This window comes from Vanacampus margaritifer, chromosome 3 (genome assembly GCF_051991255.1).
Source record: "Vanacampus margaritifer isolate UIUO_Vmar chromosome 3, RoL_Vmar_1.0, whole genome shotgun sequence".
NCBI classification, from domain to species: domain Eukaryota; kingdom Metazoa; phylum Chordata; class Actinopteri; order Syngnathiformes; family Syngnathidae; genus Vanacampus; species Vanacampus margaritifer.
In genome coordinates this window covers 11,953,032-11,976,138 of record NC_135434.1, presented here as the reverse complement: position 1 = coordinate 11,976,138, position 23,107 = coordinate 11,953,032, and the positions used below count along the sequence as shown (strand labels likewise).

The following is a 23,107-nucleotide window of genomic DNA, read 5'->3' as shown; positions in this document are numbered from 1 at the left end:
TGCGTGTCACATGGACCTCAGCGCTGCCTTTTCTTAAAGGAGCAGGCGCAAATTACACGGCCAAGCCCGTGTTGCGGCTTCACGCAACCATACGCCAATGTGAATTACCCTCTGAGCTCATTGGAAACTTTTCATAATGCTCTCTGGCTGTGCGAACGTATAGAACGCCGCCTCATCTTCGGCGTCCTTTGCAGACTCTCCGCTTACAAGCGTCGCACACACGCAAAACAAACCACCAACACAGAGCCCCTGCAGTGTGTCGGCTTTAATTTCCACTTCTCCGGGCTTTCCACAGCTGCACTCTTAGCCCCCCACCCGGTGCCTCCCCCCTCCACACCCTATGCTTATAAATGTCTAGCGAGGGTTGTTAAAACTAGCTGAAAGAGATTTCAAAAGCCAGAGGACTTTCCTGCTCTTCCAGCAACCCCCCCCACCATCACCCTTTCATTTTGTGTGGGCCCCTTTACTCCCTCCATCTTTCCTTCTTATGACCTTCAAGTCTTCATCTGTTCCCTGGGCTCGCCCCCCGCACATGGCAGGTATGGGAGACACAAAAGCCCCATCACCTCAAAAACGCACAGCTACGCATTTCTACTATCAACATGAGTGACCACGGTGTTATGGTGCATGAATTGACCATAGTGCCTGTCACTGTCGAATATTTTTAGAATCATAATTTTATATTTGAGTATTACAAAAGCATTTCCCCCCTGCTTACTGTTTATTAACCAGTGATTGATGTTTATGTCATACTTTGTATTTGTATAGTGATTAAAAAAGGGGGGTGGGGTGGGGTAAGTGATTTATATGTTACCAGTTCAGTCATTGTTTTCCAAAGTAAAAACAGATGTTTGCAAATGTCTTATTTTGATTAAACACAGAAGATAATCAGTCTTCTTTCATGAAGGACTACAGAAATGTGTGAACAATTACTGTTGATATGCAGAGGATTTGGACAATTTTGAATAAAAAAAATGGCTCCAAATGATTATTAAAATAGTTGTTGATTAATTTAATAATCAATTACTCGATTCATTTTGACAGCTCTAATTGAAATAAGGTGTGTTCCAAGTTCCAACTTCCCACCATGTCTCATCCATCTTTTGGGTGAATCATACGGCTGACCAGCCCTTTGATCATCCAACTTTTGACACCATTTGACACAGAGCTCTGAGAAGTGCCGTGGGTTACCTTGACTTATGACTTTAAACAGTTTTTTGTGTGTGTGCAAATGGACATTGTGTTGCTCCTTCTAGTGTGCATGCATGCCTTACCCACCAGGGGCAGTAAAACACATACTTAAGAAAAAAAGACCGCTGCAAGTAGTTACAGTTACAGTCGTGTTTTGCAGTGCATAAAGTTTACATGTATGAGTGCTGCACTATCTGTGTCTTAATATAGCATCGCATAGCATAGCATAGCATAGCATAGCATAGCATAGCATAGCATAGCATCTGCAAGCAAGCACACTTGGCCTTTTTTTTTTTTTTTAAATGTTCGCCATCTGCCAAGCTGCATATGGCACACTCAGGGAGGGAAAAAGGTCAATCCAAAGTCAAATTTTGATTCCTACACTAATAAATAAATAAATAAATAAATAAATAAAGTAAAATAAATCAACTAGGTGGCAGCTTACAACTCAAAACATTAGGAAGTTAGGCCACTCTGAAGTCAAGGTACAATTGAAGTCCTTCCAACCCGGATTTGAACCCGAGTTTGATTCCAATCATCTAAGTGCTTCACCCATCTCCAATGAACGCAGCTGTTTCACACCATATTGACTGAATGGCTCCATCCCACACATTATTTACAAAGCTACAAACACAAGTTAGGTGAAAGTTGTGAAGAGGGCTGTTTTAACATGTCTTGAAAGACGAAGGGTAAAGAAAGCACAGTTGAAGAGACTCCAGAAATATGGTAAAAAAAAAAAAACTTCAGGTAGCTGGAAGAAGAAAGAGGATTAGTGGGCGAAAGTGGAAGGGAGGGAGCCCTCATGCATGACCGGCATCTTGGGTAGATTCCAGGGCGACATGCAGGTTGAGGCATGGTCTCAGTGGTCCGCTGACGCCACACAGACCCCCATAAAGCGTTCCATGTCGGGGCAACCTTGTCAGCTTATACTGTTCCGTATCCACAAGTGTTGACGTGCGCTCACCTGACGATGAAGTCGAACTCGGAGCCTGCGAGCATCAGAACGCCCAACAACGTTGAGAAGGCACCGTCAAGCACCGGCGCAAACATGTGCTCCAGAGCCAGCACTGCCCGCTTGTGACGGTCCCCTATGGCTGTCAGGAAGGCCTTCAACACACACAAAAACACACATTTTATCACACATTCTCGAGCGCCCGGCTGGCCGTAGCACATAGCTATGCACAAATGTGGAATTTAAGCGCGTACCAGGGCCACGTGGACAGTGAACTCCACCCCGATGCCCACCGAGGCGATGAGGATGACCACTGGGACGGCGCTCAGCTTGATTCCCATCAGCCCCATGAAGCCGAACAGCTCCACTGTCATGAGAGACAGCACCAACACCTGCAAAACACAGAAGCCACAGCAAGGCGCTTAATATATGGGTATGCAAAGATTCAGTACATGCATGTGGACTTTAGCGATCTGCTGTGTGGTTGAGCTGCAGAGGCAGATGGGTGTACAGTATCCTCTTACAGATGTGCTACAGTTCGTAGTACCAGCACATGTGTGAGAAATGTGGAGGCCACAGAGAAGAGAGGGACATAAGCCTGGGCTAAATGCCATTATCAGCTGACAGGTGTCAGGTTACGTGGGGCCCGAATCCTTTGAAGAAAGTGCGCAAGGGAGGAAACTGTATGTGTGTGTGTGTGCGTATATAGAAATAGTGTGCCAGAATTACACACATAAATGCCCATGAGCAGGATGTTCCTATTTGTTAGTCATTCAGCAAAGCAATAAACTTTTTTTTTAATGTCTTCAAAAAGTATTGTTGGCAGTTTTACGGAAGGCGTCAACAATATATTGTTTTTATTTTCGCAGAATCCAAATATTAAAGGTAGAGTCCAAAGTTTTCATTCAGAAATAAACACTTCATAAACACTGGATGTATACACATGAAATCCTTCTCAATCAACACCGCTGGGCTTCTGTTAATGTGTGGTGGTGATTTTGTCCCTCAATCACTATCCACCAAGCCTGTATTTTGCCATTTTGTTGTGTTTTGCCATAAGAGGGACGTTTCTGAGCGGAAAAGCAATGTTTACCCCTCCAGCCAATCACAGAGCGGGGGGCGTGTCACTGTAGGCAGATGCGATGTTGACGTGCAGAGTGACTCTAAGTTTTTCCTCAATCATCAAACAATCAAGTTTTTTTAAGCAATAGGAACTCCCTTTTTCTCAAAGAATATGAATAACTAAATGTGTTTCAACCTTTGAGAACAAAAAAAAAACTGCATAAAATAAAAGAGAACTTATAACGCGTGGCCATGGTTAAAAGGTCAAGAGCTAGCACTAATCCTCTTAATTGCTACTATGCTAGCCTTCTGTATACAGATGGTGATAGTACTGAGCTATTGTGACTGCAAACTACGTTGTAAATTAATCCAATCGTATAATCAGCTCTTCTTACTACAGTCGTACTACAGCCAACTAGTCCAATTTAGCTTATCTGGAGTGTAAGCTGTGGAGAAAAAAACGTTACTATTTTAAGTACTATTTTGGGATTAACATGTCAATTTTAGTTTTGATCAGCATAAAAAAATTCTAACTCGATAGAAATTTTTTTTCTTCAAATTGTTCCCCAGTGTATTCAATATAACAGTTGTATCAACAAATAAAAAATAATGCTCATTATTTTGGTTCTGTTTTTTCTTCTTTTTTTCAGCAAAAATAAAGATTTCAAATTTTGACATCAAAAGCTTGCATAGAAGTTCCTTATTTTATGTCTTCATGTAATAAACAGATATAATAGAATTTAAACATTTTGTGCAACTTACACATACTTTTTATGTTATGGTTTTCCCTTATAAGAATTTATGATTAATGATGATGATTATAGCTTAGATTCACCACCTCAGCTAATACATAAACAATCAAAACGGATTTTATTATAGATGTTTATAGACAACCTTCTGAAAAGTATTTTTCTACTCTATGTATATATTTTGTGTTTTCTATAATACTGTATTTACAGAGTAAACAAAACCTTCAGAGTCAGTCAGTTGGGTTCATTCATAAGGAGTCCATAGTCAAGTAAAAGGCTTGGAGGAAGCTTCATTGGGTGATGGTTGAATCTGACACCTCTCCATAACCTGTCCTTTGATGTCGCTAGTAAAACTGGACGGATGAACACGAGGGCCCTGCCTCTCTTCCCAGTCCAAGGACTCGGGTGAGCGGCGCGACCGCCTGCCATAAAACACAGCCCACCGCCGGTGAGAAAAAACAGAGCAATGTGTGCGTATGTGTTTGTGTGTGAATTATGTCCCGGTGTGTTTATGCGTTCAGGTATACAAACAGTTGTGTGTTTCCGTGGAAACACCGCCACAGACAGGAAAGAGAGGAGGAGTCTGGAGGATGGAAATAAAATCAAACTTTTTTTTTATAGGTTTAAAAGTTGGGAGCAAATTTGCATCCTTTCCCCGTCTATTTAGTGTCTGGGAGTGTCAGAGTAGACTAAACAGCACAAGATAAACACTGGTGACTGGGCCTACAATAACATTCAGCAGATGCGTCTTCCCTTCCGCTCTTCTCCTGGAGATGCCCTCTGGACCACACAGAAAAAAATCCCAAAATATAGACGGGAAGGAAATCTGCCAACTTAAGGTTGCTGTCTACACATTTAAAAAAATCATCATTGTTTTGGCGCGACCTTCTTGGTGATTTTCAGTATTTTAAACCCAGCACCACTTTGTGCCCTATTTATGTTTGGAGCAACTTCCAGAGAAAGTTCCAGGTAAACAGATAATGTTGTGTTTTAAAACATGAAAATAAATAATAAAAATGGCTATTTTTAGGGGGGGGAATAAAAAATCAGCTTACAACAACATAGACCATTGCATATTATTATCCAGCATGCAGTGTGTGTGTGTTTGTGTGCAGTACTCACAATGATACCAGCAGTCCACGGGTTGAGCAGAAAGAGGGCGCAGACCAGGAAGGTGCAAGCGAGCACCACACTGATGGAGAGGAGGAGCCAGTGGCGAAGACTGACGTACTGCTCCCAAAAGAGGAAAGGGTAGCCGTTGGGGTAGGAGGGCAGACCTTGGCGGCTGTAGTTGCCGCAGATGGCCCGCACGCTTTCGATGGCCTCCACGAACTGCGGCGTCTCCCGGAGCCCGTTGAGGTAGAAGGGGAACTGTGCGTATTCGATTGGCTCAGCCGCCGGGACTAAAGAACAGAAAAAGGAATAAGAGTTATTACCAGAAATTGCAATTTCAGTAGAAATTGTGTGTGAATGCTGAAGAGCTGAATGCGAACTGAAATTTCGTAGAATGAAAGGAAATGTGGCAATGCCAAAATTAGAGGAGAAAAAAACCTGAATTTTACAGTGGTAGTAATAGTGACAAATGTTTAAGATCAGCGCCATTGATAAGAATTTCACATCTTGCCCGTATTTTTGTACTATAGTTAACGAAAAACGCACAAATGCTAATATGCTAACAACAAGTAACATACAGTCCAACCTCAGTTTTCGAATGCCCTCGATTTCCTACAATTCACTTTAAACCAATTTGTCCGATTAACTGTCCCAGTTTTCGTGCAGCCACCTGCTTTTAGCATTTTAAAAAATGTGTGGCTCGGACATTCATTTCCACAGTTATTGCATATTCATTCCATTCAAAGCATTTCGGAAGTTTTGTAAAAAGCGGTCAACAGACAATCAAGGAGTATTTCACAATGAAAGCTTGTATGAATAACTGGGGTGTATGAAAAGATGAAAGGATTAATTGGATTTATATTATTGTTTTTGAGAAATATTGCTTTGGATTTCGTACGATTCAGTTTGAGCCAGACATTTCAGAATGGATCACAAAACTGAAGTTCTACCTGGCAAAGCGGTTGAGAAATGTTGAAGGAGCCCTAAATACCTGCATGTACAATATTTGTTAATTTTGTAATGGAAAATTTGGAATACTGAAGAATTGGGGAATTTTTACAATGTGAAAAAAACTTCTGTTGATGTCATGAATGACCTGATCAGTTTGAAGTTGGAATGGTTTGAGTTGGTTTACAAATGTCAAAAAAAGACTAGAGCCAAAGGTAAATTTGCAAACTATCAATTTTAATTTGTAAATTTTGTTGTGTCAAGCGAAATACAGAAAAATATGGGAATTTGAGGAATGTTAAAAATATTTTCCAATTTCATGAATGAGCTGAACATTTTAGAGTTCTTTGCTTTTCAACATTCATGCAATAATATTTGTCACTAATTTAGAATTATTCTTGGACGAACCACCAATATCAAAACTTGGAGCTCCTACATCTGCGTCTGTGTGTGTGTGTGTGTGTGTTGGGGGGGATGGAACAGTGTGAAACAGAGCTCCATTGAGTCCAAGCCAGCTAGTCTGTGGGCCAGCCGGCCTAATGAGGGCCTATCAGTTCCAGACACAGCCAAGTGTCAGAGCTAACGTTGATCCACTGTAATTGCAATGTCACAATCAGCGCCATTACCAAACCCTAATCAAAGTGCTGCAAAACATAATAAAAATACGGCATACATTATTTTAAGAATATTAACTTAAGTTTAGCTTGAGAGGGTCAGACAGGCGGAGCCCATTATAATCTCAACTATAAAATCCTCTCTTCACAGAAACTTCCTGCTTCTTATCCAATTGTGCTACCCGACCTCATTATCCAATCATTGTCCTCCCCCACGTGGAGCACTTCCTGATCTCCAATCACAGGGTGGAATCAAACAACAACTCAAGTGGATTACAGTGCATGTGACGTGTGGGGGAAGCAATGGAGTGTAGTAGTTTTAATTATGTATGCATGTGTAATGCAGGGAGCCCCAGCGCTAGCATGGATTACAGCGTTGGTGGCGGGCATCATTATGACGACCGCAGTCAACGGCGTCTTGGTCTTCGGCAACCTGAGCCCACGCTACATAAAAGCAAACCCTCCACAGTGACAGAGTAACGTTTACTACCTCACTCAGGGCTGGGAGGCCGACAAGCCTAAACCACAAGAGGTAAACACTGCTTACATGCAGCAAATGTGAAGAAAAAAAGCTAAAATTGTGCTGAATTGAGTTCACGTCCGTAATTGAGGCCTTTATCTGTATACATTTATGTTTATTATACCTGACCTTCCATTTTCAATAGTGTTTCTCCTCAATAGGTTTGTGGGTGAGCTGGAGAATCATCCAACTGACTTCGGGGCAAGATGCAGTATACATCCAGGACTGGTTGTCAACCAATCTATACTCAACAAAAATATAAATGCAACACTTTTGTTTTTGCTCCAATTTTTTTTTATCAGATAAAAAAAAATGAAATCAAAGATCTAAAACTTCTTCAACATACACAATATCACAATTTCTCTCAAATTTATTTTAGTCTAAATCCGTCACAGTGAGCGCTTCTCCTTTGCCGAGATAAAACTCAGAAAACGTTTTGGGGGTTTTCTGTCTTTTTCCCCACAGTATTTATTGTTCTTTTAAAATTCTTATGTAGTCACAGTGGTGCCATGAGATACGAGTAATAATTTCAATATACGGTACGAGCTGTTTTTTAGACAATTTTTGCAGTATGGTGGTATCAGTCTTAGGTAAATGGGAATTATAACCATCCATTGAGACCATCTGTTCTTTTTTTTTTTCAGAGGGAACTATTGCTGCAATATTTTGTGACTATGAGGCACATTTACTTACTGCTGAGGCGTGTCTCGGGCATGGAGTCGGTGCGGTCGTGGAGCCACTCGGGAGGATGAGGACGAATATTGGCTTGCGACGCGGCATAGGCCACCGGGTCGTTGCTGACCCAGGCCGTCAGGTAGATGTAGAAGGCGCCAGGGTTGATGATCCCGTCGGCGTCCACAAGCCTGTGACGCGTCAGCTGGCAAAACAGATAAAGCAATTGAGTCCTGTGTTCTTATCTTTTGACAGACCCTAATTTACAATTCTGTGTTGTTTTATGGGAAATTCTAGCGGACATGAAAAAATATTGAAGCAAGGAGACGTGCTGAATTGAAAACACTCTATGAGCGAATGTGACCACAGAAATGCATATTTAAGCACATGCATGAGGGCAAGAGGAGTGAAGCTTTCAAAATAAGATTCAAATATTAGTTCATCTCTCGTTCCAACTGACGGATGGCGGGGAGACGCCTAGCTGGTTTCACTTGTAAATTCCTGTACTCGTCTTTACCTTTTCCAAGAATTATCATGCTGCATTAAAACATGGAAATACCCCAATATTGGTCAGGGACATTCATTTTCTCCACAGTAGATGAGGTGAGGTCTTTATTTTTACGCAATGTGATTTCCCTACACACAACACTGGCGCACCCACATGTTAGAGTTTACTACAATTATTCCTACTCACTGTGTTTGGGCACAATGGTATTATTATCCAGTCACATTTAAATTTACCAAAATTATTATTTAAGTACAACAAATGTATCTTTGTTCGTCTACAAATGCTAGTGATAGGCAGAAAAATTAAATGTTCTTCCACTAGATGGCAGAAGATACAATTAACCTGTGTAGCCACCTGTTGCTATTCATACAACAGAATAATAGCTTTGTGTTCAACTACACAGGCTCAGATTTCTCACTAACTTGTAAACTTGCGAGTACGACCATTTTTGCCAGTATTTTCCAGAGTAAAATAGGTTGGAAAACACTGGCCGACTGGAACACTAATTGCCATTAAAGACGTCATCTCAACTTAACGAAAACCGAAGACGAAGATCACCATTTACTGTATGTGATTAGGAAGGTAGATGCTGATGTTTTGTTAAGAAATGGGCTCGTCAGCTAACGTGTGTGTGATGACTTGGTGCAATTAAGTTTATTACCTTTTTTTCCTGCTAGGAAACAGGAGACACTTATTTAAGAGAGTTTTTTTTTTTTTTAAATTAAGCCAAATCTATTAGTTCAATAAAATACTATAGATTTGTTTTTGTTTTTCTCAAAGATTCTGTTACTTAGTTGACAGTAAAGTGAAGGCTCTTGTTTCTGGCCTCCCATGTGGAGGCAAAGGACTGTAACCTTGCATTGGGAGTTAGAAGCTTTACTATACATTGCTCTGCCACTCTCCCTTCACTCAGCCGTAAATTCCTCCTTCTAGGAAGGAAGGGAAAGGTCTGGGGGGTGAAGCCATACTAATGGGCTTAGGTAGATTTTCTTTTCTTTCTTTCTTTTTTGAGAAGTAAAAAAAAAAATAAAATTTGCTTGAGTTAGCGTAACAATAAAAAAATTGGCTGGAGTCCCTGAACCCGTCTGTGTGTAGTTAACCTGGTTGTTAACACTGAAGGAAATGCCACCCAGCAAATGGAGGAGAGCAATAAAAATAACACGACATCTGTACAAATGTTGCTTGTGCTTGCTTCTCCTGACCCCCCTATGCACAATACCCTGTGCTATGGACACAATTCGAGCGTCTGATAGAAGCCACTCCTTAGTCAAAGCAAAACAAATGCACGCAGAGCAGCGTGAAAAGGAGTGTCTCTTGATTAGGAGACTTTTTTTTTTTTTAATCTGAGTGGACACCAATGTTCCCTGCCAAAAAGTGGAGAGTATGACAACTAGAAGGTAAACTAACGCTAGCATGTGGGTTCATTTTTGTCCAATGCCAATGAGCAAGCAACCGTGGTCACCCACCAAGTCACCCGTATGGTATTAACACATCCTTTCTCGCAGCCATTGTCAGAAGTTCGCATCTCTGTGCTGCCAAAGAGGAGGCATGATTTTAATCCCAGTGTGTTGCTATCCGGACCTCCCACTGAGAACTTAGCTGGTGTCATTTCCTCTCCAGTTCCGCACTGGATATAAGCTTATTTGAGTAGAGGTATTAACTCAGCAGCATCTCAGACGCTGATCACCAACGATGTTGAAGCCTCTCTAGGAAAGACACAAACTACTTAACAGGACAATTAGAGGAATGGTCTTAAACTTGACACAGATCCCAAACTACACATTCAAGAGTGAATGAATGCATGATTGGAAATTATTTATGCTTCAAAAGGAGATGTACGCAGTTTTGTCGCAAAACAGTTCCTGGGTGTCATAAAGAATGAACAAAATATGTATTTTTACTCATGGAGGCAGAAGCTCATACACTACACATCACTAAACACTAAAACTAATACCCTAATACAGTTATGTAAACTTATGAGCACATTGTATGGTCAGAAAAAGTAAAATCCTGAAATACTGTGGAAATTCTTTTGATATTTCCAGGTTGAAGTGAGTAGAATGACGATTCGTATCATTTTTGTGTCATTAAGTGACATTTATCTTTTGTAAATTTAAAGTTGTGCTCATAAGTTTACATACCGCAAGGGTGTGCAAACTTTCAAGCACATACCTCACCAACTCTGCATTGACATTTTCACTGAGCAATCAAGCTATGTGCTGCTTATCAGAAGCTAACATTTGTTTGTCCATCCAGTTTTGCTTTGTCATAATAGCAAGTGTGCCAACACCCACAGAGAAGGATATAAGCCTTCCGCATCATAGTTCCTCTGCATGATAGCATTTCAGACACCAAATATGGCTGGCACTTAAAAGTGGCTCTGGAGCTTCACCCAACCTTGCTAATCATAAAACGTGAATGAAGTAGGTGTTGGCCGTGGCTAATATGTAAATTAAGTGCAGAATGCCTCGCTTTGAGACATGCTGGTAATGATACAAATAGTAAACAAAAGATTGACTTTTCTCACGTGATGGATGCCAGCCATTCCGGAGGCCCAACTAATTGCATACAAGCCAGTAAAAAGTCTATTTTCTATCATATGTCCCCTTTAAAAGAAGCAATTTTGTAACTCCCAACTGGAGAATGCACACTAACGTGATCGCTTCGGTGGGTTCTGGTTGGAGTTTCACGCAACAGCGTTTTGTGCTAGGCCTTGGAATCTCAGACAAAGTGTTAAGCTGACAGGCTGCATGCTACGGGGAGACATCCCGCTGTCGGAACCCCTCACGCACGTTCATCCATCACACACTAACGCACGGCAAGAGTTAATAGGTTTTTCAGAAGGCGGGCCGAGGGTCCCGGCGAGAGCTTTAAATTCCTCAGCTCGGTAAAGTCATCACAAAGCGCGAGACGATGAGGGAAGACAGACAAGGATGGGAAAAGGGAGGGTGGGGGGGTTGAGTTTTCAAGGTGGGCGTCGTTCCTCTTGGTCCAATCAAATGGCTGCTTCACGGACAGACGCATCTCATATGACGGCTGAGGCTTACCAGGTTGATGTTGACGGGCTTTTCTCTGCGTCCCGTCTGCACCAGAAGCTTGTACGCCAAGACGCCGTCGTCTGAGCCGTTCTTGTAGTTGTTCTGCGTGATGCGGCCGGCCTCCCAGTCCTTGTCGAATGCCTGCTGCAGACCTGTGCGATCACACACACACAACTCAGCACCAGAAACTCAAACTGTACCCTTGACTAACAAGATTGGCTGATTTAATATGATAACTGGCCCTGAACAACCTTGGAAAAAGCTGAAAATGTTATGTTTTTATTCATAGAGACCATTAGGGGGAAATATCAAGAACATGTGTCCCCTTCTCTTCATCCATATGTGCCTGCGCTGCGCTCTCCCAACACTCACACTGAGGGCCGACTGCGGGAGATGTTGTTTTGGGTCTCGTTCCTCGGGCCTGTCTGGCTCCAATTTGTCCCACCATTGCACACAGCAATATCACACACACAAGCTCTCTCTGTGTGGTTTACACACGCACATGCACACACTCGCCCACACTGTATGTGCACAATGTCCACAGAACCAAGTCAGCGAGTGCACGTCCCTGTCGTACGTGCCTTAACACAATTTAAGGAACTGCTTTCTTTGGCCGTCAGAAACGATGTCACGAGACAACGTATTGCGCGAGTAAACCTCAATAGACCTCAGATCAGTGAACATTTGAGGATTAGCTGTGCCTTTTTTCTTTGTCCTACTTCTTATGTTTCAGAATGAGTGCTTGATTGTTTTCACGTCTTTGGGCCACTTTTGTGGGTTTTCTTTAAGTACTGTGGCTTCCCCTCACGTTCCAGAATACGCATGTGAGGCCAATAAGCTCATTAAAGACTAGATGTGAATGTGACTGCTAATTTTTGTTTGTCCTTATGTGCCTTGCAATTGGCTTATAACCAATACAGCCTCCTTACCCCCCGACACATAAAAAACTGTGCTTAATCAATGAAAAATTTAAACAGGTTAAATAAAAATTGCACATAAATAAACATTTGAAAACAAACAGTTCTAACAGATGTATTGCAAATGTATTGTCTCTAAAAGATAAATACCACTGAACTTAACAAATATACTGTTCTGGACTGATAACATGTTTTAGAATTAATTATGTACAGTGTGAACATTCCATTCAGTGTATACTACACTGAGAATCACAGATAATTACAATTTGGAGCATTTGTAAAGTGTGCAAAATAAGTTGTGTTTGTTTAATGCCACAAATGTGTTAAGCAGAATACATTGCATTTAGGCTATTTTCATAATGCAGGTCAATTCTATTTTTTCCCCTACAGTGTTTCCCATAGATTTGAATTAGATAGAATTTATTTTATTTGTATTTACGTTTGAATGTTTTTAAAATGTATTTTTAATACATTTTTGGGAAAACTTCTTGGGTGGTGGCCAGTTTACTTGGGTGGCCCACCCAAGTATTAACATGGTGTGGGAAACACTATATGCAATATCAGATTTGTTCATGCAACGTGAACAGTACAATTCTGTTTTGTTTTGTTTTTCAATTTAACCCCAGCCTCTTTCGTAAATGGATTTAAATCGGATATGTGTCCAATGAGTCTCCAGTTTGAATGCTCAACATCCGACCTATATGTCATCAAAAGCCAAATATGCGAGCCGCGTAGGTAGGGGAGAGTGCTTGAAAGACTATTGACAATTGCCCATGAATCTGCAAAGTTGTTTAGAGCAACAGTGTTAATTTTATACATTTTGAATCTCACCTGAAACTTGAAATATAAAATGGACATTTGTGGTGATAGTATTCTTTCATCCACGTAGACGGATCATTTGTTCTACGGGGCAATGAGGTGACATCTTTAGTAGACATTTCCATGAAATGAGAAGATCGAGCAGCGTTGTCCCATTTCCCAAAATATTTCTACGTCGTCGCGCCTCACTCACCCGTCATTTTGAAATGAGCCACTATATTCACACTTTGTGCCATGTGACCTCGTTTTTGCGTGTCACTTGACATTGTGCTTTGTGCACATGCGTATCACATTAGAAGTCAAATTTGTTTTGGTACTGTAAACAAGTACATAAAAAAATCTGAATGGGTCATCATGCCCAGTGTGAATGTAGCCTTAGCTTGTGTCCCAGGTGGGCGAAGAAAACTGGACTCTTATGGTTGTAATCTCATTTCATGTAATATCAACATTACCTTGCAGCCAATCCCTGAAGTAGTGAAGCCACATGGGGGCCAGCTGTCCATTGTCTTCCTTCAGCACGTAGCGGATGGTGCGAAACGTGCGGTGCAGCTGGTGCAGCAGCGGCTGTTTGTGTGCGTAGTCGGCCCGCTGCGTCACCACGTACATGTTGTAGAAGGAGAAGAACTTGAACTGGGCGCCGATGAAGTCATACTCGCTGGTCTCCCGCGGCACGATGTCGGTCAACTCCAGGCCGTCTCGCACCTGGGTTGTACCGTACAGGCTGACCCCCAGCAAGCAGAGGAAGAGCACAATCACCACCACCTGCAAGACGAAGGACAGGGGGCCACAATCCCCAAATCATTTAAGGCTTGGTCCTATTGCACATTGTTAAGGGTTTATTTACATTTGACCTCCTGCATTACATTGACTGTAATGTATCGTAGGTGTTTTCTCAATCACTACACAATGACTGTATGGGAACATGCATCACTGCACATTTTCTGAGCAAAGCGCTCGCATCCCCAGCAACATTCACTTGCGGTTTCATCTCCTTCTAAAGGGCGTTTGTATAATCTTGTATACAAAGCCTCTGATCATCTAACCATGTGTTGCCAGATTTGGCTAATAATCGTGGATCAAAGAGCGCAGATGGAATAAACTGGAATGTTCCTTTTAGCCGTTTGGCAGCAAGCAGGGGATTGCGCATGAAATAATTTGCTAAAGTGGAGAGATATTTGACAGCACGATGAAAAGACAAAGAAAAGATTCTGTAATGATGTCAAGTACAGGCCACCAGATGATTTGAGTTGTGCGAGTGTTTTGAGAGGGCCGGCCACCCACTAGACTGAGGTCAGACTGTGTGTGATTCAGATATGACATGACTCCAGATTTCCTCCTACTCTGTCATGAGCTCTGGTGACTAACCCTCCTCGTTCAAACTCCCACACACTCGCACAGAAGCCACTCTGCTCTGCTCACCTTGGTGGTGGACTGCAGCAGAAACGGAGCGTAGTGCTTCTCAGCGAAAGAAGCCAACGTCCAGCGGGTGCAAGGAGGCTCCATGCACCTCACGCCAAGCGAGGCCTCCCCGAACTGGGAGAGCAAGTCCCGCGTGGAGTTGTTATTCTCTGGGCTCTGGCTGCTTCCTGAAGCAGAATCCTGCTGAGGGACTGCGCCTGAAGCAGCAGCTGGAGCTCCGGAGTGACGATATCGAGCTGTCCGGTGACTCCGCCTCCCAATGTTGTTATTGTTGTTATTGTAATAGTCGCTGCGAGGGTTGCTCCGGCCAGGAGGCGGGTTGATGGGCTGCACGGAGATCTGAGACCGGGGCTCGGCCGTGGTGTAGAAAGCCTGCGTGCGGGGGTCGTACTCGGTCCTGAGCTGCACCGTAGACTGCATGGTGATCTGGGTCTGCTGGGCGAAGCCGTGGCTGCTGTAGGAGGGCGGCGGGCTATAGCTGGGTGGAGGAGTGTGGTACGAGGGAAGCCCCGTGTGGTAGGATGGCGGAGGGCTGTAACGGCTCCCATCTGATCCATCCAGGTACGCCTGAGGCTCCATCTGGATCACGCGGTTGGCACATGGGCTGCAAAGACAGACATGTTAGAACTCAACAAAATTGGCTTTTTTTATGCTTTCCCATTGGAATAAAGGGACAAAACCAAATGTAATTTAAAGCCTTCAGAGGTAGCAACAGAAGCCCTTTTTGTACATTATTCATGGGAAGAAGTGAAATACAAACAAATTGGACCAATTTCCCGAAATTGACTGTGTTTGACCTGGGAGGTTCTACTGTATTATAGCTGTCTTGATACAGCTTGGAATTGGCTCTCAGTCGATTATGCAGGTGCACCGAATGCTGTGTTTTCTGGAAAGTGAGGAGCTGAGCCAACCAGGATTTAAACTTGTGTGTGTGTGTACTGCGCACATCTGTGCGAGTACTGTGCCAAAAAGCATGCCCAGACTGGCAGTAGACTGGTGACGCTTTCACAACAAAGGCCAAGGCAGACAAACAACAAATAAAGCAGGTCAGCAGACAGCACTAGACGACTTGGGAAGTCATTAGGGTAAAAAGGCCATGTGTCACACATAGTCACTGTCAGATCACTGACAGAAATGAGTTTGTGTGTGCATCCATACCTGTAGAAGCAGCAGAAAATGTCGAAGCGTCTGTCTTCTCGTCTGTACAGGTCCATGCTGAGGATGGCTGGGAAGATGAGCAGGACCATGGCAAAGTTAAACACCACCACCACTGCAGCCTGACGGAAACACACAAAACTCTGTTAGCATACTAGAAAACTCACTTTAATAGAGGAAAGACAACTGTGATTTTTTTGAACATTTGCTGGGAATCGGATAGAAGACCTACCTGTTACTGGACAACCAGTTATCTCACATTTTGGTTACCTTAATCAGCTACGTGAGATGGTAAAAATAATAAAAAGCAGCTCTCAGTATGATACAAGCACACCACTGCAAACTATAACTACAACAACCATATCACTTTTGCTACATTTATTATTATTTTTAATGTTCTTAATAGTTTAAGAAAATATACTAGCATTATTCTATTATTTTCAACATATTTTAAGTGTATTATTTTAATTTTATTTTTTTTATTTGCCTTCATTTGAATTAATTTAGTAACAGTTAAAGGAATATTACATTGAATAATTACAATACATTGTTTATTGCTCTAAATTCCACTACTATTAATAGACGAATAATCAATTAACTGTATGTTATATAAAATAATCTATGTATACCTAAAAATATGAAAACAAAAACAATAAATAATAATAATAATAATATAAGATATTACAAACAATCATTACTAAACTTTTTATTTATAAAGGGCTGAAGACCACAAACTAAACTTTTACAAAAGTGAAACAAGTAAAAAAGAAGAAAGAAAGAAGTACCATACTGGTATTTATTCATATAATGTTTTTGAAAATGTAATTTTGTAATACATTTTTGCCCACGTGCCCATACTTTAGACTCTAAAAAACTATATTCAAAATAGTCATCCTAACACAACATTTTAAGACTCAAGAAGATTTGAATTTTGTTTGAGAAAAAGAATAAACCTGTGTCAAAAGGGAGCAATAGGTCATTCCATGATCCTTTTACGCTTGAAAAACTTGAATATGCCCAGAAAAATGTATGAGGTATATGTGTAATCCAAGTTGTGGTTCAGCTTGTGAAGTTGTTGCACTGCACGCAGGAGAATCATGGTGGGGAGTAGTTGGATCCGACTGGGGCGCTGCCCGGTGCGTAATCTAGGACTTGCGTGGTTGCCAGACCGCTACACACAGACACACAAACACACGCCGATAGGCACACACAGTCTTGTGTGTGCGCAAGAGACCACCCAAGGAGTAAAGAGGCCTGAGGTGAGGGGCAGACAACTCTAACACAACAAAATATGTGCATACCCACGCATATCTGCTAGTTTGGGAAACGCTACAAATTGCTACTCAACAGACAACAAACATCTGTTACCTCCTCCTCATTCCACAGCTCACTGTGTAGTCACGAGTAATGTGAGAGACAACAAGAGACACCGTGCAAAAACAATTAATTCTCAATTGGCCCACTAATGTCCAGACTGATCCCCTATGACTCCAAACACACACACACACACACACACACACTTATGTTGACCGCTCGCTGACCTCCGAGTGGGAAGATTTACCATCACATCTGTCTTCCACACATGAACGTGTGTGTTCCACTGTGTGTCTCTGTGTCGTTATCTGGACACAATTCCCTGCCCTCTAGCGACATGGGGAGGGAAGCTAATGAAGACAGGAAGCAGGAAGTGCTTCTTGCTGAGAGAGCTACACACTGCCTGGACAAAAATATTGGAACATGTAAAACATGGAGTTGCCGTACGGGGAGACTTTTTCCCCAGTCAGTGTGTTTGTGAGAGATTTTTGTCCAACCAGCCAGAATACCATTGATGAGGACAGAACTTTTTTTTTCCAGGGGGTTTGTCTCTTTTGTCCACATGCTTCTTATCCATTGCACAGATATCAGTATTGGGGGGGCTTGCTTTCAAAATAGCGTGATATAGCAAGAAACTGTGAACACCATTGAGCTCAAGTCAGAAGAAGAAACACTAACAAACAAGAATAATAATGGAGGAGAAGAGGGTCACCTGTGTCGACTTCTCAATTGTATCTGGAAAAAAAAGTAACAATAAAGACTGCGGAGTATAATACTGCTATGTCCAGAGCTAAGGCACCAAAACAGGGTATGCTAATGTTAGCATGCGTGTTTTTAGCCTTGTATCCACAAAACAGTTGGTTTACATTGCAACTATAAAGTGTGCCAAGTAGATCCCAAGGGGTGGAAAAGAGTGAAAGGACGCTTGCGCGCCAAAACACTGGATGCACAATAGCACACAAAAGGAAGCGTACGTAAGAATGGATACTATGTGCATTAGGCAAATGCAAGTGTGAGCTTACAATGAAGCAGCCTGCATGTGTCAGACCCATGAGGTAAATAGATCATGTTTGACAGAGTGGCTGTACTAAAGCCATCCATCCACACATGCTAATACTCTGGAAATCTGGCCTCTGCGTGTATGTGTGTGTATTACAGGGGCAATCATCTTAAGCAGAGAGATAACTATTCCCTATGCCACATGAAAAAAGACATCAATGCTTTAACTTTAAATAAATTAATACAAACATGTGTTCTTACCACTACCAAAAGTGAATTAATTTATTTTGTACATGTAGCCTCTGGCACGTAGAAATATACTGTAGCAAGCAAACAAGTAAGCCTTCTCCCGCATATCAGCGAATTGATGTTGTCGCCTCCAAACTTCAACACATTTTTGCTCAAGGCTTAATCCGCGGTGTTGGTAATCATGGAAATGTTGCTCTTTTGAACCCAATATTGGGCTCCTAATCCGAGGATGGAGCTGTTCCACATTCCTCTTCAAATGTCCTTCAGTACGAACGCCTGTGACCCTGCTTTCTGACCAAGTATTCAGACTTCATTCTTAATAACAATAACAATAATACCATGTGTTTGAATTTACAGTATGTCAAAGTTACGTTACCGCCGTAGGAACGGAACTCTAGTGTAAACAGAGGACCCCTGAAGATTATTGTCTGATCAGCCAATTCTGGTAAATTTCCACTAACCAATGCTAAATAATTTGCATAACACCATTTTTTTTTTTTTAATTGTAATTATTATTTTATTCAACAAGCGGCAGCACGGTGGCTGACTGGTTAGCACGTCCGCCTCCCAGTGCAGAGGACGTGAGATCGAGTCCGGGCTTCGGCCTTCCTGGGTGGAGTTTGCATGTTCTCCCTGTGCTTGCGTGGGTTTTCTCCGGGTACTCCGGTTTCCTCCCACATTCCAAAGACATGCATGGTAGGTTAATTGAACACTCCAAATTTTCCATAGGTGTGATTGTGAGTATGGTTGTTCGTCTCTGTGTGCCCTGCGATTGGCTGGCAACCAGTTCAGGGTGTACCCCGCCTACTGCCCGAAGCCAGCTGGGATAGGCTCCAGCACCCCCGCGACCCTTGTGAGGAAAAGCGGTCAAGAAAATGGATGGATGGATGGATTTTATTTAACCACCAGTATGAGTGATATATAGAAAGGGTGAGGCATTTCTGCTGCAGTAACAGACAACCCATTTTGTCCCACTTTTCATTGTTCTTATGACGTCTATAATTTGTGACAGATGTAAGAGAAGTCAGAGCCCCCCACTGGATGATGCCTGCCCCCATTTTTATACACATACACAGGCACGCACAGCTAAATCATTGGGTTTCATTGCTTTTTAAACCTCCCACAAAGATTCTACATTTCCTGCAAACTTACACATAAGCATGACACACACACACACACACACAGATTCAGTTACATGGACCTCATCCACAATCTGGATAGATACCAGACCAACCACGAGGGGACGTGGATTTAAATTTAAATACAGACTTCTTGAACACATAGTACAGAGGAACCTCCAAAGTAGAACCAAAAGTGTAAACGAGCAAACAAAATGTTCTGGAAAACTATACCTCAAAAGTCAAACAAAAGTTGGAATTCACACTATCAGAGCCATCTCGAGATATCAATGAACTTTGACTTCACAAGTGTTTTGCTTTTTCTTGGACTTGGGAGGGGAAAATGAAACTTGGCATAACAAAGGGTCTGTCTGCTTAGTAAAATGTGTTCAATGCGGTTACATACACAAGGTAATTTTACCAATGGAATGCTAACATGTACACTTATTGGACACAAAACAAATTTCAGCAATACCCGAGTCATTAGATGACTGTATGACTGCAAAAACCTTATTTTTCTCTCTCCACTACATTTTTTTTTTTTTTACAGTTGTATAACTAAAACAAATGAATTCCCCTTTCCACTATTTTCTTTTGATCTATAAATCTTTTGAAATTAGAAATGTCCGTACCTGCAATGAGAATGCCCGTAGAGCTGGGATGGGAATGAGGGCGGCCATGAAGAAGGCGGTGACGTTGCTGATGGAAGTGAGTGCCACGCTGGCTCCGGTCCTCTTTAGACACTCACCAGTGCGGTCCTGAGCCAGACAAGACAAAGAAATGACTTATTGATGCAACTGTAGCCACGGGCAAACGTGTAATACTTGAGATGGAGGAGTATTATCATCTCGCTGATGCTGACTGACAGTGATTGCAGCTAGCTCAAGTGCTATTAGGTTATACAAGAGAGGGAGAACATAACAAGCTGCTGTCTCTCACAGCATATCACTGTGAAAATGATTGTTGGGCAACTTTGAATATTTCCCCCCCCCCATATTTTACTCCCTTTCAAAATGCACACAGATAAGCATCAGCAGGGTTTTGGCGGCAACTGTGTGAAGATTTGACGACGTGCGGGACCACACAGGGAGCGTCTGCATGCAGGCATGTTTGTGCATGTGTGCGTGTGTTAGAGACAGAGAAAGAGAGAGACAGGCAAGATCAGGTTCAGCTCTGTTTAGTTTTCATCTCCTCAAAGGAAGCTGAAGGTTGAGGGAGAGCAGGACACAACAATAACAAGCAAATGCATGCCTGTTTTCCCCGACAGGAGATTAAATTCTCACACACGTGTCCACACACTTTGTTGTAGAATACATTTAAATGCTCCAATGGCAAACAAGTCAATTTGATGCCGTGCAAAGCGTAAACTTGACATTATTCAAGTCTGCTTTTGCTTTAGTGAAAAGAGAATATCTTTAAATTAGCATGAATTTGTATGCACAGTTACAGTTACTTCTTATTCACATTTTCAGTTTCTTATCAAATTATAATGCGATCAAGCTAGCACCAAGTGATGCTAACTTGAGCATCACTACTTCCCATAGGGCAGAAATAAAGTAACTCAAATACAAATGAAGAAATCCTCTGTTAAGTGGTAAAAATATTTATATTTAGTGAGTCTAGGGAAATTATCTATGTTAATAAGCAGTGTGAAAAAGGCTAAAGATTCAGAGCCTGCAAACGCTGACAAATGAGAGCTGTAGCAGAAGACATGTTTACACAGAACCCAGCAATATGGAAAACTGCCGTTACAGTGAAAAGTCATCCTGACAATTGTTTTTAACACACGGCAGAAGAAGTGAGCAAAATATCCTTAACGACTTAGATATTATTGATCATTCCGTATCCAGGAGAATGGTAAGTATGAATGGCACAACAGGGGGAAAATGTCTCTTTTTTTTTGTTTTTTTCAGCAGGCAGTGCAAACTATTTTGGTTGTACAAGAGCGAGAAATGTTTGGATTTTTTTCCTGACTCACCTCAAATGGAATCCTCTTGTTCTGTCCCGTCTCACTGAAGGCATGAGCGAGGAGAAAGACATCGTCCACGCCAACACCCAGAGCCAGAAACGGCAGCACCTGCATCAAAAAAACAATTCATGCTAAGTAGAACAAATGCTCTAATAATCTTTTTCAGTCGTCATTAGGTATACCTGACCTAGTTGGCTCCATCCTTTACATTACAGTTTACATTATCAAGATGCTGTAGTAGTTGCTGAATTGATTTAGCATTTTTTTTTTCCTGAAAGTGGTTACTTAAAATGTTTTCCCCCACACTTATCTCATTAAATAAATTGTTAATTGATATATTGTAGATAACCAAATATTTGACAAAAAACAGTGTTTCATCAAAATTGTTAATTATCTGTACCACTAATTCTAAACAAAACAATGTAAAAAAATAAAAATAAAAATACAGAAAGATGCTTATTTAATTTTTTAAAATGAACTATTTTACGTATTTTATTTTTGAATTTTGGGCTTAACTGTCCATGTTAACAATCAGCTGAGCATAAAAAATGGCACATTCTTAATCAATAGTGGTCAGGTTACCTGTGTAGTGGCGGCATTGAAAGTGATACCCAGTAGAGAGCAGAGGCCGAGGCCCGCCGCCACTGACAGCGTCACCAGTAGGACGCCCGCCAACCCAACGGCCCCCTGAGATTTGGCGCAGTCCCACCGCAGCATAGTCAGACACGCGTAAGCCAGCTGAGGGGTTGAAGAAGAAGATGACACATGAGGGAATACTATACTCTCGATAGGATATATGGACAAATGGTGGCGTCCTCTACCATCAGTAAGTAGCCGCTGGCCACGCGGATGACGCTTATGTCGGAGAAGGACTTGAGAATGTCCTCCAGAGTGGTGGTGGTGAAAGACAAGACCTTCTGGGATGAATTGGCTGCCACACTCTGCAACACAACCTGAAAGTTAAAGGAAAAGAGCCAAATGGGAATTAGTGTGAAATGAGTGATCTTTATTTGGCTATAATGAAGCAAATAAATAAAAACACTGCAATTGGGGTAGGAGAATCTCTCAGAATTCTGTCCAGAGTTCATTGAAGTCTCTAAATTGTCCATAAGTGTGAATGTGAATAGTCGTTTGTCTACAGGATATGTGCCCTGCAAATAGTCAGTGACCAGTAAAGGGTGTACTACACAGATGAGATACACCAGCGCGCTGTAGCAGCCAGCTAAAAGAGACATCCCTATGTTGCGGCCATGTTGGGTATGTTGATGTTCCCATCAAAGTCATAACATGCTAATTTAACCGATTTTCATGAGGTTTACTTTTCGCCAAAACATGTTATAAATTCAAAACATTTGAAAAACAAAAAAGGCCAATTCCAATTGTAAGTTTAAAAAAACTGGCATCCTCTCAAATAGATGCCTTACTTTAAATAAAGCCTGGTGCTTTCTACAGTTGAGAAAATAAAGTCCCCAGGCCACTAATTGAGGTGTGTCGAAAAAATCCAGACAGAAAGCTGCTCACAAAAACAAGCAAATCAGGGAAAGTCTCACATAGCAGAAAACCAAAACTCCTTGGGGGAGGTAATCAGGGCTGTGCATCCATTATAAACTTGTTTTTGTAAGACAGTACCATGATCCACCTTCTCCCCGTCTTCCTATCTGTGTGCAGACAGATGTCTTCAACATTGACCTGCAGTTACTGCTCAGCGGGGAACGCGGCTGGCTGACACACATTCTCACACACACATTTTCTCGCTCACACATTACAAACACACACACTTG

The 23,107-nt window shown here is 41.9% G+C and overlaps 1 protein-coding gene across 2 annotated transcripts in view; it reads right to left on the bottom strand.

The window, feature by feature from the left end:
* ptch1 (patched 1) overlaps positions 1-23,107 on the bottom strand; it is a 60,509-nt gene that overhangs the window by 9,079 nt on the left and 28,323 nt on the right. For both annotated transcript variants that reach the window (XR_013293540.1, XM_077562168.1), the window contains exons 9-20: positions 22,148-22,279; positions 21,909-22,064; positions 21,336-21,434; positions 19,990-20,115; positions 15,681-15,799; positions 14,523-15,126; positions 13,556-13,865; positions 11,377-11,519; positions 7,843-8,026; positions 5,077-5,357; positions 2,398-2,535; positions 2,156-2,298 (exon numbers count right to left, since the gene is read on the bottom strand). Coding sequence is in view for 1 of the 2 variants with exons in the window: in XM_077562168.1 (XP_077418294.1) it covers positions 2,156-2,298; positions 2,398-2,535; positions 5,077-5,357; positions 7,843-8,026; positions 11,377-11,519; positions 13,556-13,865; positions 14,523-15,126; positions 15,681-15,799; positions 19,990-20,115; positions 21,336-21,434; positions 21,909-22,064; positions 22,148-22,279 (2,435 nt within the window). In the remaining variant the exon portion in view is untranslated. The remainder of the gene's footprint in view (positions 1-2,155; positions 2,299-2,397; positions 2,536-5,076; positions 5,358-7,842; positions 8,027-11,376; positions 11,520-13,555; positions 13,866-14,522; positions 15,127-15,680; positions 15,800-19,989; positions 20,116-21,335; positions 21,435-21,908; positions 22,065-22,147; positions 22,280-23,107) is intronic.